The sequence below is a fragment of the Acipenser ruthenus genome, chromosome 9 (assembly GCF_902713425.1).
Source record: "Acipenser ruthenus chromosome 9, fAciRut3.2 maternal haplotype, whole genome shotgun sequence".
Lineage (NCBI taxonomy): Eukaryota > Metazoa > Chordata > Actinopteri > Acipenseriformes > Acipenseridae > Acipenser > Acipenser ruthenus.
In genome coordinates, this window is record NC_081197.1 from 24,802,471 (window position 1) to 24,822,211 (window position 19,741).

General features: G+C 44.2%; 1 protein-coding gene across 1 annotated transcript in view; it reads left to right on the forward strand.

Annotated features, from left to right (window-relative positions):
* LOC117406232 (dynein heavy chain domain-containing protein 1) overlaps positions 1 to 19,153 on the forward strand; it is a 304,176-nt gene extending 285,023 nt beyond the window's left edge. The window contains exons 42-43 of the mRNA XM_059029741.1: positions 13,376 to 13,974; positions 15,732 to 19,153. Coding sequence (XP_058885724.1) covers positions 13,376 to 13,974; positions 15,732 to 16,082 — 950 coding nt within the window. The 3' untranslated portion in view covers positions 16,083 to 19,153. The remainder of the gene's footprint in view (positions 1 to 13,375; positions 13,975 to 15,731) is intronic.
* The last annotated feature ends 588 nt before the right edge of the window (positions 19,154 to 19,741 follow it).

The window sequence follows — 19,741 nt, forward strand, 5'->3', positions numbered from 1 at the left end:
AATAATAACAAAAGTAGTCCACCCCTTTACCAACGATGGTATTGGGGGGTACACGGCAGGCTTTCAATCCCAAACAAAAAAACAAACAAAACTAGACTTTGTCCATCCCCCGTCCTCCGTGCACGGCAGTGTGCACGCTCGAGTCCTAGAAAACGTAGTGCCAGTGAGTGTGGTGCGGTGTGGTGCTGTGCTGTGCTGTGCAGAAACGTGCTGTTGTCTGCCGGTCCGCGGCTCACTCCTCGTCTACAACGAAACAAACACAAACAACAAACCAAAAAGGTAAACAGTACAGGCTCCGGCCGTCTGTACATGTCAGCGCAAGGCGGCGTACTGATGTAGCTGCTTCCCCTTTGTACCCACAAAGCCCTCCCTGCAAACAACCTGTTGCCATGGTTTTTCCAATACAGGGCCGTCCCGCAGCTGACACCAGCGCCTGGACTTTGGAGGCGATCGGCTTTACCCGGCCATTACCCATAATGTAGCCAAGATATTGGGTCTCCTGTTTGCCAAATGCACACTTGCCCAGCTTGGCTGTTAGCCCCACCTCCCTTAGAGACTGGTAGGACGGCTGAAAGCCTAATGATTTCCATTACACGAGAGTAGATGTTAAAACTTCATGCTGATTTGAACTCGGCTCTTGCCAAGATAAGCACCAACTAAGACGTAGCTTTACAGTAAACTAATGTGATCCATATGTGTCTCCATCCATTTACGTTTCCTTCCATATGATGATGTAGATATCCTTCAGTCTGGTGTTAATGGCTGAAGTGTAATGTTGGCTCCAGGGATCAGCTTATTTTGCCTCCCTGGCGCATCAGCACACACAACGGCTGCGATGCTGGCTCCGGGGATCAACCACAGTGCGGCCTCCCCAGCGCATCAGCATGACAACCGTCTGGATTGAGCTAAGTAGGGTACATCTCTGGGGTTTTCAAGTGGGCACCTTCCATCCTCAGTGTTTCGTCGACTAGCCCACGACACCTCAAGAGGGCTCGACGGTGATTCTGGCGTCCCAGCATCACCCCCCTCCGTCCCCCACTCAACTCAGCCCAGCTTACTTACCTGTACATCAGCGTTTCTTTCTTTCTATTGTGCTTGAGATCCCCAGCCAAAATCTTTCCATCTCAACCACAGCCAGTTGCTGCTCCTCTCTTCTGCTTCAGATAAGTTCTTCACTGTGCGACGCAACTCTTGGCCACTGAATCCGACGTCTCTGAGAAACTGGGTTGTAGAGTGTGCCACAAATCCTCGACAACCCACTTCCACTGGGTAAACCCGAACTCTCCATCCTCGCTGTTCCGCTTCAGTGGCTAGTTGAGCATACCGCAGTTTCTTCCTCTCATACGCCTCATCTACAGCATCCTCCCATGGCACTGTTAACTCTACCAGGTGAACAAGGCGTGCTGATCCAGACCACAAGACAATATCTGGTTGAAGGTTAGTGATGGCAATCTCAGGTGGAAAAATAAGCCGTTGACCAACATCTGCCAGCATTTTCCAGTCTCTAGCAGCTTCCAGTTGTCCTGGGCGAGGATTGGTTTTAACATCTTTTCTTGGTGGGTGCTCTCCTGGGCGGAGGAATGTTGTCTTTTGTGTGTAATGTTTTGATGGAACAGGTGACAACTTATTGGTCATGTTACGCTTGTCTTCCAATGCTAAGGCCAAACATCGCAGCACCTGGTCATGGCACCAAGTAAACCGTCCTTGGCTAAGAGCCACCTTACATCCTGTCAAAATGTGCCTTAATGTTGCAGGTGATGAACACAAAGGACATGAGGGATCCTCTCCTACCCAGAGGTTTAGGTTCTGTGGTGATGGGAGAACATCATATGTTGACCTGATGAGGAAACTGATCCTGCTCTGTTCCATTGACCATAGGTCTTGCCAGCCAATCTTGCGTTGTTCCACACTCTCCCATCTCATCCATTCTCCCTGCTTGGCCTGGGAAATGGCCTTTATACACCTCATCCTCTCCTCCTGCTTTTGCACCTCGTTGACTACCAGCTTCCTCCTTTGAGCTGGGGCTGCCTTGTGCCATGTAGGAGGAGCTGAACTGAAACCAAGACCCCCTCTTCCATGCTGAACTTGCCCCATGATATCACCAATTCGAAGGGCAGCCTTTGCATCTTCCACAGCTTTCTTTGCCGCCCACTTTCTTCCAGTTTTCAACACAGGTGCTGCCTCCCTTACGCATTTATCGCGTGACTCTACTAATGTCATTTCCAGTCTGACCTTGGCGCACTTAAACTCCTCGGTTAGAGCAGAGACTGGTAGCTGCAGTATTCCTTTACCATAAAGTCCCACTCTGCTGAGGCAGCGTGGAACTCCCAACCATTTCCTGATGTATGAACTGATTAAAGCTTCCAGCTTCTCTACTGTTGTCAAAGAAACCTCGTACACAGTCAGTGGCCACAGCAACCTCGGCAGTAGACCAAACTGAAAGCACCAGAGTTTTAGTTTACCTGGTAGAGCGCAGCTGTCTATGCTCTTCAACGCTTCCACTGCTTGTTGTCTAACTTCTCCCACACGAACTGTGTCCTTTAGATCCCCGTCGTACCATCTCCCAAGACTCTTCACTGGCTTCTCAGACACTGTTGGTATTGCCTCACCATTAATGAAGAATGTTTTATCTACTACTTTGCCTTTAATTATAGAGATGCTCCTTGATTTAGTGGGCTTGAATTGCATTCGTGCCCATTCAATGTTATTGGTTAATTTGCCCAATAATCAATTAGTGCAGGCTACTGTTGTAGTCATGGTTGTCATGTCATCCATGTATGCTCGAATTGGTGGTAGTCGCATTCCAGAAGCCAAGCGCTCTCCTCCTACTACCCATTTTGATGCCCTAATGATTACTTCCATTGCCATGGTAAGAGCCAGTGGAGAAATGGTGCATCCTGCCATTATTCCAACCTCTAGGCATTGCCATGTAGTGCTGAATTCTGAAGTTGAAAAACTGAATTGCAAATCTCCAAAATAGGCTTTCACTAAATTTGTTATTGTCATCGGTACGCTGAAAAAATCAAATGCTGCCCAAAGTAGTTCATGTGGCACTGAACCATATGCATTAGCCAAATCCAGGAATGTCACATGGAGCTCCTTCCTCTCCTTTTTAGCTGATTGAATTTGTTGCCAGATCACATTGATGTGTTCTAAGCAACCTGGGAAACCTGGAATGCCCGCTTTTTGTATTGAAGTGTCAATGAAGCAGTTCTTTAATAGGTAAGCTGACAATCTCTGAGCAATAATCCTTTAGAAAATCTTGCCTTCTACGTTTAATAGGGAAATGGGACGAAACTGACTGATGCTTGTAGAATCTTTTTCTTTAGGTATAAAGACTCCACCTGCTCGGCGCCATGCTCTTGGTACAACCTGTTTTTGCCATGCCACTTTCATCAATTTCCACAGAATTCGTAGAACTCCTGAAGCACTCTTGTACACTCTGTACGGAACTCCATTAGGCCCTGGAGATGATGAAGCCCTTGCTTTTTTCACAGCTTGCTCTACTTCTTTCCACTTAGGTGCACAGTCCTCCATTTGGTATTCTGGTGGATTGATAGGTGGGATGTCTGACGGAATTGACATAGGCTCCTGCCTTTTTTGAATCTGTATGTGTTTCCTCCAAATATCTCTCCAGCTCAACCTTAGATGCTTTTAGTGTGCCATTCTTCTCACTGGTGAATAACTTCTTTACAAATTTGAATGGGTCTTTATAAAAGTTAGCTCTCACAGGCTCCTTCTTTTTGTAGCGTTTCCATAGGCGCTCAGCTCTGCGCAATGTTGCAAGCTTATCTTTTATGACCCTTTGTAAGAGATTGAGTCCCTCCTTCTGACTTTGTTCTGCTCTTCTCCATTGCTTCCTCAGCTGTCTCCTTTCTCTAACTAAGCGTTCAATCTCCTACTGCCATCTAGACTTTCCAGGAATAGTTTGTACTTTTTCCTTCCTTTTTTCAACTCCAAACCTCTCGCTTCCATATGCGTAGATGATGTCCCCAAATTTATCCAGCTTCTTTTCAACTGTTCCACTTAATCTTTCCAATGCAACACAGAGATCTGTGTTTACTGTGTCCCATGCAGTTTTCTCACAAGCTCTTGGCCATTTAACTCCAGGCTTGTGCCCGTTGAGGTTCTTTTCTCTCTCATGCTGGTTTGTCTGACCGGGTTCACAAGGATCATTAGGTTCATCACTAACTGTGTCCATGCAAGTCCTCCTCACATCTATGACAGGGGTGCTGATATCCTGCGAACTGTGGTTTGCTTGCATAATATGCTCCTTCCAGGTGGAGCTAAAAATCACCACATCATCAATGTACGCGGCTGCATACTGATTATGGGGAGCTAAGACCTGGTCCATCAGTCTCTGAAAGGTGGCGGGAGCTCCATGCAACCCGAAGGGCATGGTCCGGAAATGGAACAAGCCATCTGGGGTAGAGAAAGCAGTTTTCTCTCTTGAGCTCTGAGTGAGTGGATTCTGCCAGTATCCCTTCGTCAGATCCAAGGTCGAGATTAACTGTGCCTTACCCAGTCGGTCGAGGAGCTCATCCACTCGGGGCATTGGATATGCATCGAACTTGGAGATGGCATTAACATTTCTGAAATCCACACAGATAGGACTGCACCACTCGCTCCGGGAAGGTTCAATGACTCCAAGCTTGAGCATATCCTCCACCTCCTTGCGAACGGGACCCATGCGACTCTCCGGGATCTGGTATGGTCTCTCTCGGATCCTGACACCTGGCGGAGTAATAATAACGTGAGAAATAACATTAGTTCTGCCGGGCAAGTCAGAAAAACATCACTAAACCTTTCCACCAACTGGTGGAGCTCACATTTCTGATCCGGAAATAACTGTTCCCCCATCGGAATGTTAGCTGTAGCCAATGGATTGACAGTGGGACCAAAATCCTCTTCTAAACTGTCACAAGCTATAATTAGGGCTTCCCTTTCATTCCAGGGTTTTAGCAGGTTAATGTGATAAATTTCGGTCTTATTTTGGCGATCGGGTTGTCTAATTTCATAATTCACATTATCAAATTCCCAGTATCACCTCATATGGCCCCTGCCACTTAGCATACAACTTAGACTCCGACGAGGGAAGGAGCAACAGTACTTTATCACCTGGTCGAAAAGTCTGAATTCATGCTTGTTTATTGTACTGCTGCTCCTGGCGATGCTGAGCTAGATTTAGATTTTCTTGCGCCAAACGACCAACCAATGCTAGACGGTCTCTTAACATGATTACATACTTGACTATGTTTTTGGAAGTTTTTGTTTGCTCCTCCCACCCTTCTTTCACAAGATCAAGGATACCTTGTGGTTGCCTCCCATACAGCAGCTCAAAGGGAGAGAACCCGGTCGAACTCTGAGGCACCTCTCTCACTGCAAACATCACGTAGGGGAGGAGTTTAGCCCAATGTTTCTGCTCTTGGTTGACAAACCGCTTCAGCATCTGTTTTAAAGTCTGATTAAAACGTTCCTGCCAAACCGTCCTTCTGCGGGTGGTAAATGGAGGTTCGAATGGACTTAATTTGCAACAATTTATACAACTCTTTCAAACATTGTGACATGAAGTTTGTTCCGTGATCAGTGAGGATTTCTTTTGGAATCCCTACTCTCGCTATAATCTGTACTAACTCTCGAGCAATGGCTGCGGCACTCGTGGATCTCAATGGTACTGCCTCTGGATATCTAGTCACGTAGTTCACCACTACCAAAATGTGCATATATCCAGAGTCAGACTGACTCAATGGACCCAACATGTCCATAGCAATGCGTTCAAAGGGAACTGAGATCAGGGGCAGTGGGACCAGCGGGGCCGGGTGAACCCGCCCCGGCGCTACTTGCTTACATTCCGGACACTCCGCTATATATCATGTCACCTCACTATAGACTCCCATCCAATAAAATCGAGCCAATATTCGTTCCCGAGTCTTATCGCTACCTAAATGGCCCGAACAGGGGACATCGTGAGCCAACCTCATGATCTCACGTAGAAAAGACTGGGGAACGAGTAATTGTGTTACAGTCTGGCTTGTGCTCTGGCTCTGGCTTGGGATACCCTATACAGCAAATGCCCGACAATAATATGGTGAGGGTATGTAAGCGGCCGGTTGTCCTCTACATCCTTCCCCTCGATAGACCGAACCTGCCCCCAGATGTGTGCCAGCGAAGGATCGTTTTTTTGTTCCAACGCTAGGTCCACATCTCGGTCCCAGAATTTCGGGATATCGAGTAGATCTACAGCAGCTTCAGCACTCGGGGCCTCAGTAACCCGCCCCCGCAGGTCACTCTGAGTCCCAATCCCCTTTCCCTTGCATTTAACAGACCCTGAAGTTTCCCCCAACAAACCCCAGCCTTGTCTCATTGACATTCCTTCCCATTTTTCAACCCTTCGCTCTCTTTTTGTTTTTTTCGGGCGAAATCGGGAATGGAACAAATCGGCTTGCAGCGGGAAGATTTTCCCAATAGTTTCTCCCGCTGCTCCCATGGTCTTACGGGAGACTGGCTTTACCGTTTTATTAATCATAGTTTCAAAATACGGCCAGTCTTGACCTAAAATAACTGGATAGGGCAACTTTGCAGCCACTGCCACGATTACGCGGTGGGTATGACATCCAATAGTCAAATCTAATTTAGTGAGGGGGTAGTCCTTGTTATCCCCATGAATACAGGAAATGACCACTACCCCGCTTGACCACACATTTGCCCACATCCCGAGTCCACTAATGCGTGGGTGCTCACATCACCAACCCGTACATCAACAATGCAAGGCCCCTCCCAATCATTACCCCTGGACTTACCTGGTGCTGTTGGTAGATAATGGGAGGCCGCACCACATTCCATCGCCGCCGGACAATTCCGGGCGAGGTGGCCGACCTCATGGCACCGGTAGCAAGTGGGGTGAAAGGGCGCCCACGGAGCTTGTATGTCCTGCTGCCGGTTTGGCAGTGGGGAGGGGTTCTCTGTTCTCACCCCGCTGGGGGTCGACCTTGCCCTCCATTGGTGTGGAGGAAGGCCGCTCGTGGGTTGTTGATGAGAAGTAGCCCCATGGGGGGAGGGGGTGAAGTGCTGGGGGGGGCCTGTCCTTGAACCCATCGTCCGGGGGCGGTTTGAGGGAGGAGCGGGAGCTGACGCCAATGCATCCTCATAGCCCTCAGCCAATCAGACTGCTGCCTATATCGTGGTGGGTCGATGCCTGGTGACCCAGTTCTGGGTGTCCGGCTCCAGCACCTTCACAAACTGCTCTATGGCAATCAGCTCAGTGATCTTTTCTGCATCGTTGGTGCCGGGGCAGAGCCACCGGGTCACATGATCCACTAATTGCTGGGCCACTACGCGGGGTCGCAGTCCTGGGGGTCGCTGGTACTCCCGGAACCGGCGGCGGTGTGTCTCCTCCGTGATGTCAAGCCACTGGAGAATGGCCTGCTTCACCTGGTCGTACACCAGGGCTTGCTCATGTGTCAGGGCTTGGTAGGCTGCCTGGGCCTCTCCGATCAAATTGGGGCCCAACTGGGTAGTCCACCACTCCCGAGGCCACTGAGCTGCTGTTGCCTGCCTTTCAAAGGCAACCAAGTAAGCCACGGGGTCATCCTCCAGCGACATCTTCACTACCTTTACCCTTGGTAGGGGTACTGCTAGTTGAGCCACCGGTTCCCTCCCCCAATTAACCTCCAGGAACAGGCCGTGCATCCTCTCCATCATGGCCGTCAAGGATTCCTGATGCCTCCGCTCCTGCGCCTCCAACAGCGCTGCCAATGTAGTTGGGTCCATTGTAATCCCTCTTCTGAACACCAAATGTCGTCAGGTGCAGTGGTACAGTGAATGAAAAAGAATGTCCAAACAGCTTTTTCTCCCAAAAACAATCTGTGTCTTTAATAATAACAAATAATAATAACAAAAGTAGTCCACCCCTTTACCAACAATGGTATTGGGGGGTAGGCTTTCAATCCCAAACAAAAAAACAAACAAAACTAGACTTTGTCCGTCCCCCGTCCTCCGTGCACGGCAGTGTGCGCGCTCGAGTCCTGGGAAACGTAGTGCCAGTGAGTGTGGTGCGGTGCAGTGCTGTGCTGTGCTGTGCTGTGCAGAAACGTGCTGTTGTCTGCCGGTCCGCGGCTCACTCCTCGTCTACAACGAAACAAACACAAACAACAAACCAAAAAGGTAAACAGTACAGGCTCTGGTCGTCTGTACACGTCAGCGCAAGGTGAGTGAGGTGAGAAAACTGCAAGCAGTGTTAACCCAAAGCGCACGTCTCGGTCCAACAGGTGCGCTAGAATTTCTGTGAAAAGAAACAAAAAAATACACAATGAGAAACTATTTTTTCTCACACAAAACAGTAAACACTTGATTACTGTTAATCACCGTGTAACAATTTTTTTTTTTTTTTTTTTTGTTCCTGGGTAGTAAGTGTTATTTCCTAATTGCTTATGCCTCAAAAGTATAGAAAATGGCTATTATTCCCCACAAACTTTGCTTTTGTGACCAGGACAGTAATATTTTGAAATTTACCTATTTTCCAGAACATTCCAGATAGATTCAGTGCTGACTACACTTGGAGTAACTTCTAGAACTTTCCAGTAATATAAATAGTAGTATAAATACAGGGGCCTTAAGCCCACCAGTTCAGTTTAGTTCCAGCTGCCTAAGTGGATACATATCTGCATTTTTCTGAGATGGCATCAAGAGGCTGCAAGCATCCGGCAGACGCATTTTGCTATGTCTGCGGCCAATTTATCAAGACAAGAGCGAAAAAGTACTCCGTGGAAGCATCTGCTAAGATGTGTGAAGCCTACAAGGCATATTTCGGCATGCCTGTCGGGGATCAAGACAAACCCTGGGCACCTCATTTCACCTGCGAGCACTGCAAAAAAACTCTGGAAGGTAAGATGGACAATTGTTGCTTGGAATTTTATGTTATAAAATTTGTTAAAATTTTTAAAATTGTAAAAGTTTTTAATTTTTAAAATGTTTTACAATTTTCAATGTTATTGAAAAAATATATAATATATGAAAAATGTTGCGAGAATCTCTTACACATTAGTCATGGGTGAAATAAATGTATTTTTGTAGGATGGTACAGAGGGGAAAAGAGAGCCATGAAGTTCGCTATCCCAAGAATTTGGCGGGAACCCACTGACCACTCAAGCAACTGCTACTTCTGCATGGTGGACCCTTCCAAACGTCGGACTGGCAAGAATGCACCTGCTATCACGTATCCGGACCTTCCTTCATCCATCGCCCCGGTGCCACACTGCCATGAGCTCCCCGTACCCACTCCTCCGGAGAGAGAGCAGCCGTCTTTAGAAGAGAGCAGCAAGTCAGAGAGCGAGGAAGACGTTGTAGATCCAGATGACAATTTCAGAGGTGGAGCTGAGGAGAGAAACCCATACTACCCCAACCAAAAAGACCTCAACGACTTGATTAGAGATCTTGGTCTCACCAAGTCCAGTGCCGAGCTTTTGACGTTTAGGGTCAAGCAGTGGAACTTGTTGGATGAAAGTGTGCAAGTCGCAGATCAGAGGAAGCATCACCAACCTTTTTCCAGCTTCTTCACCCGTCAAGATTGGCTCTGCTTCTGCCACAATGTGACCAGTCTGTTCGAGGCAATCGGAATCGCCTGTAACCAGAATGAGTGGCGCCTCTTCATTGACAGCTCATCCAGGAGCCTCAAAGCCATGCTGCTCCATAATGGTAACAAGTACCCGTCTCTTCCCCTGGCTCACTCGGTGCACCTCAAAGAGGAATACAACAGCATCAAGACCTTGCTGGACGCCTTGAAGTATGATGAGTACGACTGGGAGGTCATAGGAGACTTCAAAATGGTGGCATTCCTGCTGGGTCTCCAAGGCGGTTTTACCAAGTTTCCCTGCTATCTTTGCCTTTGGGACAGCAGGGACACCAAGGCGCACTACCACAGGTGGGACTGGCCACAGCGGACCGAGTTCTCTGTGGGGAGGAACAACGTCAAGTGGGAGCCACTGGTGGACCCCCAGAAGGTGCTGATGCCACCACTGCACATCAAATTGGGCCTTATGAAACAATTTGTCAGAGCTCTAGATAAGGAGTCGGCAGTCTTCAAGTACCTTCAAGACTTCTTCCCTAAGCTGACTGAGGAAAAGGTCAAAGCCGGTGTCTTTGTCGGACCACAGATAAAGAAGATCCTGGAGTGCAATGAATTCCCCAAGAAGCTCACTAGTAAGGAGAAAGCGGCTTGGAACAGCTTTGTCGCAGTGGTTCGGGGCTTCCTGGGCAATCACAAGGCCGAAAACTATGTGGAGCTGGTTGAGACTCTGGTGAAGAACTACGGCACAATGGGCTGTAGGATGTCCCTCAAAGTCCACATCCTTGATGCTCATCTTGATAAATTCAAGGAGAACATGGGAGCGTACTCGGAGGAGCAAGGCGAGCGCTTCCACCAGGATATACTGGACTTTGAACGCCACTACCAAGGACAGTATAACGAGAACATGATGGGAGACTACATTTGGGGGCTGATTCGTGAAAGTGATTTATAGTTTAATCGTAAATCTCGAAAAACTACTCACTTCTAAATCTTTTGTAGTCATTTTTGTATTACTTCAGTATAAATACATGTTAATTTGGATTCATATGTTGCCCGTTTTCTCATTGGAAATAGGTAAATTTCAAAATATCACTGTCCTGGTCACAAAAGCAAAGTTTGTGGGGAATAATAGCCATTTTCTATACTTTTGAGGCATAAGCAATTAGGAAATAACACTTACTACCCAGGAACAAAAATTGTGTTACATAGTGTTATGTATAATTTTCATAATAAAAAACAAAAATTTTCTTTTCAACTTCAACAAAGCTAGCAGCCTTCACACGGAGCACAAGGCCGCTGAGGGACTTAACGAAAACCAAGGCTGAGTGCACAATACGTGTAAATAGCAGTTACTATAATCATGTAATATAAATCACAATTACACAAGCGAATAAGCAGATAAAAGTGCATTCAACACTGTTTGTAGTCTCTCTTGTCTCAAGTCGGATGAAAGGAAAAACGATATCTGTGACGAGCAGTCTTTGTTATATCTATTCAGGTTACAGGGTCTTTAAGGATAAATACCCATTAGGTAACGGTTATATTTCATACTTGATAGGGAATCAAACATGATTTATTAATCTGGTCTCTCTTACCAATCTTTTGGGACGAATAAATGTAATTAGGATGAATGTGCTACCCAGATTTAACTATCTGTTTCAGTCCCTTCCTTGTTATCTGTCACATTTTTTTTTTAAAGAAATCAGTAGTCCTGTATCTCAATTTATTTGGGGTAATAAAAAACCGAGAATTAAATTCTTACTCTGATCAAACCCATACAAAAGGGTGGTCTTGCCCTGCCCAGTCTTCAGCTATTGGTCGGCTCAAATTCGGCAGATGATGGGCTGGCTTTTAAATCGTCAAGACTCCCTGTGGACACGGCAGGAGTCATTGTCAAGTCACCCTATGCCTCTGAGATTCCTTCCTTTTATTAGTAAATATAAATACCTTGGTTACATAACCAAGTCTTTTGTGATTTACAACATGACTGTAAAAAGTTCAATGGAATACCACCTGTTGTGTCTGCTTTCTCTCCCCTCATCTCAATCCAGATCTCTTACCTTCCATTCTTTTATTTTATTTTTTTAAATGTAGTCGTTGCCCAAGGATTTGTTTTACCCCATTTTTTCCCAATTTTGGAATCGCCAATTGTATGTATTAATCTCGGTCCACCGCTGCACCCCCACGCAGACTTCGCGAAACGGCGGCAGACATGTGTCCTCCGAAACGTGTCCTGTCAAGCCATCTTTTTCCGCACTGCAGGTCCACAGCGAAGCCATCAGACTTATAGTGCCAGAGGACAACACAGATCTGAATGGCTCCACAGCAGACCCGCAGGCGCCCTATCAACCACAAGAGTCGCTAATGTGCGGTGAACCGAGGATTACCTTTCTGATCTGAGCCCTCCCTACCTGGCTGCCCCCTGGGAACTCACGGTCACGGTGGGCAATGACATAGCCTGGATACGAACCAGCAATCTCTAGGCTATAGGGCGCATCCTGCACTTCGCGCAGAGCGCCTTTATTGGATGTGCCAGTTGGGAGCGGCCTCCTAAAATTCTTAATATGGTTGGTTTGATAAGGGCATTAATAACTTATCTTACTTGATGGATCAAAATACTCTTAAACCCTTTTTAGAAATCAGTGGGGAATTTGGAACATCTAATAAAGACTTTTTCAAATATCTTAAGATTTGACACTTTATAGTCAGTAATTCCAGATCGATGAACTTGAAAAACTCCTACTCTCTACCTCACTGGATAAAAAAATGTCAGAAGTATATGAAATTCTGTCAAATAGGACAGAATCCTCATTTGCTCCTATGTGTCGCAGATGGCATTCTGAACAGGGCACTTACATATATGCTTTTTTACACTGTGATAAAATTAAAAGTTTTTGGCGATCCATACATTTAATTATACAAGGTATCTTAAATGTTAAATTTGATATGTCACCAACCTTGTATCTTTTTGGCAAAAAAAATAATTCTGTTACTGTGGAACTCGGATGCAGTTCTGTCTACCAAGATGTGGATTACCTAGGTTTTATCTTTAGAAAAATGTACCTACGACATACAGTGTCTGACATTTTGGAGTATATGGTCTCCGCTATGGAATTTTGTTGAGAGTGGGGGGTGGGGATGTTTTACAGATTGAGAAGGAATCAGAATGTGCCTTGGCATGTGTCATGGATTAATGGGGTTACTCATCTCCGCTGTCTCCATCTCCTTTTTTCTTTTTTTTTGTAGCAATACTTTCTGTGTATTGTTTTGAAAGTGTGATGCTGCTTTTCTATTTTGGCTACCATATACCTATGGCCCAATTGTTTTGTTTTGTTTTATTATGTATAGTTAAACATTTACAGATGCTGTTTCTCTGTTGCTTCGGATACCACACCATGAAAATCGAGTGATGCAAGCTATTTCACATAAAGTTTTTTTTTCCTAATGCAAGTCAAGGTTGTTATAATAGTAGAAAACACTACTGGAGGCTTTGAGTAAATTGTTGATGCTCATAATGCATCAGAGTAGAAAAATGTAACATGTCTAAGACTTTCACACAGCAGTGTATATTTGTATTTTATTTATGTATTTTCTTTCTGTACTTTTAGTTCCCCTTTGGTTTTTGTACTTATAAAACCCAATTAAATTTGAATTACAAAAAAAGAGCAAAGATAACCGGTTCAGTTTCCATGTCCATCTAATCCTTGGCCTCTCTGAGAAGTGCTCTAAGCCAATTGTGACACCCTGCGTGGTAGTTTTGTGTAAGTAACAGTTTAGACCACCATTTAATGCCTTGCTGTATGTTTGCAGGTATCTCACCTGTTGGTTCTGTTCTGAGGAATGTGGAGCACAGGATCCAGCAGCTCCCCTCTCCTGTTGACCCAGTGTGTCTGGGATTCAGCACAGGGCTGGCAGGGGTTCTCATCAGTGAAAGGAGCAGGACCCTTCACCAGCTTTTGCTGGCAACACAGACCCCCAATGTTCAAGTCAGCAAATCAGTAACTCCTGACCTTGGAAACTGTGAGGAGAAACTGCAGGTGCTGCGAGAGGCACTGAGCTGGAGAGAAGGCAGAAGGGATAGAGAGGAAGGGGGTCCAATGCATGAGTTCTTAGAGCAGGAGTGGAAAGGATTGAGCACTCTGATATCCTCCCTCCTGACAGACCTGACCAGATCAAGGAGCAACAGCAACATCACCAATAACAAAGACCCATCTCAGCCCCCCCTGTGGTTGCTGTGCCAGCTGGAGTCCCGTCTGGAGCTGCTGAGGTTGTACTTGTTTGGTGTGTCACCCACTGTAGTCTACAATTTATCTGCCTTTGAGAACCCCAGGAGATTCCTGGTGGCCTTGCTGCAGGAGAGCGCACTAGCCGAGCAGAGAGACCTCAGTGAATACAGATTGCATTACCAGGTAAGAGCTGTGTGGCACTGGGGGGGACTGTTGTCCTGTTCAGGGAGTTCTAGAAATGTCAGTTTTGGAATGAGATGACAGCTTTAGAAAATACTTTATTTTTAGATGTGTTTTTTTTCTGAAATGACCTTTCAAATGTCTGATGGCTCACCGGTATTTAATATTATTAAAGACACTAAGTTTGTATTATTATTACTATATGTACTGTATTACAATTTGGCTGTATATAGTTATATAGATGATTAATATTATTGATCAGCCCTCCACCTTGCACCATGCAAGCAGGAATGGATCCTAATGTAGAGGACATGGATGTAATTTAGAGTTCAATTGTAGGTATTCATACATATTGTTGAGATGTATATTTAAAAGGAAATACTGTTTTCCTTTGAATTTAAGACACCCTCGAATTTAAGATGCAGACCAAATTTACCACCCTCAATTTGAGGAAAAAATAAAACCTCAAATAAAGATACATTTACAAAGATAAAACATCGGGGCTCCCGAGTGGAGCATCCAGTAAAGGTGCTCTGCACGGAGTGCAGGATGTGCCCTATAGCCTGGAGATCGCAGGTTCAAATCCAGGCTATGTCACAGCCGACTGTGACCGGGAGTTCCTAGGGGGCGGCACACAATTGGCCGAGCGCTGCCCGGGTAAGGAGGGCTTAGGTCGGCAGGGGAATCCACGGCTCACCGCGCATCAGCAACCCCTGTGGCCGATAGGGCGCCTGTGGTTCTGCAGTCGAGCCTCCAGATCTGTGTTGTCCTCTGGCTATAGGTCTGGTGGCATTGCTGTGGATCTGCAGTGCGAAAAATGACGGCTTGGCAGGAGCACGTTTCGGAGGACGCGTGTTCCAGCCTCCTTTTCCCCGAGTCGGCGGGAGGGTTGCGAGCGGTGAGCCGGGGATACAGATAATAATTGGGCATGCTAAACAGGGGAGAAAACCGGGGTAAAAAATTGGCGACGACTAAATTTTTTTTTAAAAAAAAGATAAAACATCAACTATGCATTTTGGGACATTGTCAATAACCGTTCTAGAGTATACAAGCTTCTAATGCGTTCCAACTACTAACCGAGATTGCAACTGTGCGATTTATAAAATATGCCGCCCCCTGTTGTGACAGTCAGTGCTGATTGGTCATTATCCTTTGTGTTCATAAGATTAATGAACTAGCAGGATTTATCATTGCACCAGCACGTGAACAACACCCCTATACTTCAAGCCAGGGGGTGCTGTCGCACCCCTAGTTCCCATGCTACTGCCTGAAGAGTTAAATTGTCTCAATCCCTTCACTGGCTTCTTTCATGTCAATAACCAATCAGCTGCTTCCCCTATTGACTGACATGCTTTCAGTCAGTAACATGATTTGACCCAAAAGACACTGCTGCAGTTAAATGATCCACGGAGTGCAAACAGATAACCCAAGAAGGTGGCATAAAAACAGAGAACCTCCTTTAACTGGATGTAGGACCAAATAAAAATGCATGTGTGCTTTAACATGTGTTTCTGCACATTTGATACATAGTTGGTAATGGAATTGGTATTTTGTTAGCTACAACTACTTTAAGCACAGCTAGTGAATAGGTTCCAGAAATCAATGTTCAAATTATTTTTGTCTGTTGATATAATTAAAGTGAAAAAAAAGAAAATGCAATTAAACTGAGTTTTATTACATTAATAAATTGCACACACACAAAAATAATCTGATTTTTATCAAATTTGTTTTGAATGCAGTTCTCTCCACTCTAATTCTAGGTCCTGAGAACCAGCACCACCCCTTCTTCTCCCCCTCAAACTGGCGCCTATCTGACAGGCATGGAGCTGCACAACGCATTGTGGGATACACGACTAGGGGCTATCCAGGAGACACTTTCATCCCAGCCCTGCCATCTGCCAATTGTGTGGGTCACAGCCAAAGCAGATGGTCCAAAGATGATACATGGTTCATCCATGTTCCCACTCTACCTCTGTCCTGTCTACCTGGGAACAGCCAAAGAAAAAATCAGTTTGAGGGACAGCAACATCATTACTTACATTCCCCTGGTGGCAAAACTTGATCCTGTGCTGTGTAAACTGAGGCGAGTGTGTGTCATCAGTGTGATGTGATCAGTAATGTAAAAACTATTCAAATAAATTCTTATGTGTTATGAAAAATGTAAACCTGAAACTACAGTCAAATTCATAAAGGATATACAGGTCTGTTTTTGTGGAGATCATAAAGGGACTTTTGGTTCAGAAACAATCTGCACAAGCTATTAAGATAAACAATGTGTGTAATGGTTTAATTCTTTCACTCTTAGCTACACATTTCTCCTAAACAAGCTCAAGATCGCAATAAAATGCAGTACAAAATTAGGAAAGGACAATATAAAGATAGCATAAATCAGCACATTAATCTCAGTAAGCAATAATGGTCAGTCAATATCTTAGTGTAAATGTCAATTACCTGTGAAAGCAATACATTAAGGGATAGGACCAGTGCAAACAATTGAAGCTGCAAAATCCAAACTGTCTAGTGGCCAGGTAATTATTTTGCACTGAGACCTATGTAAGCTTAAGAGCAATGCAAATTACTCAATATGGACACATAATCTGCTGCTATCATGATAATGAGGGTTGCAATGAGCGCCGCCTGTGCATCGGGGTATTTAGCGGCCGCACTTAAAGATCAGAGGTGAAGTGAATTAGGAGTGCAGAGAGCAGTAGGCGCTGTATGAGATTTGTGGAGCAGGAAAATCAAAGCAAACAAAAAAAATTGTCACAGGAAGGGCAGCAAAGTCCTCTTGGTGCATGGAAAAGTTTTCTGAGGAGGAGCAGAGAGTCCTTACAGCTGAGGTCACTCAGCATGAAATTGAGTTATTTGGAAAAGCCTCAGCCAACATCAACTACGCTACCACAGAGGCCACATGATCCTCTATAGTGGAGAGTCAATGCTGTCGGTGTTACCAGGAGGACAGTCCACCAGGTGATGAAAAGGTAAAATTCAGCTATTAGGGCTAGGATGACCTGCGGAGTGAGATAACACCTTACCACCGCATCCCAAACAAAGTGACCCTGGGTTTGGATATGCGGGGTCTCCTCCGTCTTGCCCTTCTCCTCCAAAGGTTTTCCTGCCTGTCCTCAACAACAGCCAAGCATCACCGCATAAGGAAGTGTACCACAGCAGCCATCCTGAGACCAATGACAGGTTGTGCTTTTATACAGCTCTAAATTAGCGCTTCATTTGAATACAGTTCAATACAATTTAAATTGATTAATGATGGCAAAGTGCGAATTTGACAGCGGGTGCAGAACACCAGCTGAAAACCATTCTTTACGTACACCGCATTTTTAGTGGCTGCTAAAGTCCCACTTTTATGGCAGCTAAACATGGTTTGCACGTGCAAAATGCAGATTTTGCCTGCAATATGGGTGGTTTATTATTATTATTTGTTTATTTAGCAGACGCCTTTATCCAAGGCGACTTACAGAGACTAGGGTGTGTGAACTATGCATCAGCTGCAGAGTCACTTACAACTACGTCTCACCTGAAAGACGGAGCACAAAGAGGTTAAGTGACTTGCCCCAGGGTCACACAATGAGTCAGTGGCTGAGGTGGGATTTGAACCGGGGACCTCCTGGTTAAGCTCATTTCTTTAACCTCTAGACCACGCAGCCGCAGATCAGTTTCCTCTTATCCATATAGTCAGTAGACAATAAATAGAAAATTCCGTGAATTCTAATTAATAGGATATTACAAAACCATACTTAATTTGTTATCAATCTGTTAAAAAAAAATATATATATATATTATATCTATATCCTTTAATTAGAATCACGTCAAATATTCACCCATTCATTTGCTCTTTAAGAAAAATCCAGCACCCTTTATACAACTCAACAGCTTCCTGTATGTATTCTTTTCTGTTTAGTTTTTAATTTACTCACCAGTGTTAAAACGACCTTTTGTAAGAAAACTAAATAGAACACACACCCTTTTACATCATTCAACTTTTCTGCAAACAGTTGTCCCGCCCCCCTTTATAACGCATACCGCCAGCTATTCTCTCTCAACAAATGTCATGTATATAAAAACATTGCTATTTGTACCCATTATACCGCCACCTGCCAACTTCCCAGGCCAAGCAAATGTAAATATAAGCATTGTCGTTTCCCTCATTGTAGCACCAACAAAAACAACAAAGTTATGTAGTTAACCTTTGACGCGCTTTGCTAATTTGTTGTTAACTGAATGTTCATACCAACACTCCTGCTCCCAAAGCAAAACAGAAAGTGCAAAATGGCGAGTTGACCCTACATTTAACACCAGAGCAAAAGAAAAAAAATCTGCATGTATGCATCTGAAAATAAGAAAGCAAGACACTGCAAATGATTTCTCACCTAAGTGAGGCATATACTGTCAATCGAAGGACAATTGGAGACATTCTAATGGATAAAAACAAATGGCTTACCTTGATGGAATGGGTTGATTTGTTTAACCTGAAAAAGGCTTGATGCAGTTTAAAATAAGTGACTTACAAACCACAGTAAATGTTGAAATAAATAAATAAAAAGTATGGTAAGAGGTTTGTTTACAAATTAAGGCTGACTTAAACTAAAGCATCAGTTTTGTAAACAGCAGAATATTTTTTATTTATTTTTTTACTTTTCATTTAAAAAAAAAAAAGTGTTGCCTGTATATATTCAAGTTTTTTTTTTTTTTTTTTTTTAACTGCTTAAAAAAAGAATGCTGTTGAGCTTAAATTGCATTGTGAAATAAATAGCTGGCATCTTTCAGTGGGGATAGTATTCAGCAGGCTTACAGTAGTGCCACAAACAGTAAGATTCAAATGACAGTACAGTTATTAAAAAAAAAAAAAAAAAAATTGATTTGTTGTTTGGGTGATTTGAAACTAAATGTTTTGTTTTACTTTTTTTAATTACTTTTTTTAAGTATAAACTATTCCTCAAAAGTAACCATGTATGTTTCATAGATATCGGAAAAGATGATAACATCCTGGAGATACTGTAATTGTATAACTAAAAAATTAAAACGTTTGAATTTATTGTAAACATGAGTCATGTGTGTGGTTGTTTTTTAATGTTTTTTTTTGTTGTTGTTGTTGACCCTCGCCACCCTCGCTTATTGCCCATGGCCCTTACCTGGCGGTTTAAAGAGGGTTGGTTAACTGCTTACATTTATTTAATTTCCCAAGTATATTTTCTGTAAATCTTTCTATTTAGTTTAATTGGTAATACCCAATTTATTTTGCAGAGTTGATGCAGTGTGTGACGATTCCAAAGGGCGGTGTCCCATACGTTCTTCCAGTAAAATTGACCAATTCAGTCCAATAATCATTAGTTGTCCTTTTTAATGATGATCCCAGGTAGTGAAGTTCTCCGTATTTTAATTAAACAATCAGTCTTTTTCAATTGTATTAATTATTGGGTGTTTTCTGTTATTTTGGAGCTTGCAATTTAAGATGTTACTTGCGGCCTTCCGTTTTCTGACATATTATTTGCCGCATTCCTTTGAATATAAGACACAACCCAAACTTGAGGGAAAAATAAAAAATAAAATAAAATATGCATTTACACAGATGCATTTATTCGTATAAGAAAACGATGTATTGGAGGCCGTCTGCTGTCTCACAGAGCATTACAGTTAGAAAAAATAGGGGGGGGGGGGGGGGGGTGTGTGATTAGAACTGAGCCTAATACTGAAATGCTAAAATTGTAAAAGCTTCTCATCGAATTCATCAGAAAACTGTTTTGTGACAGGGAGG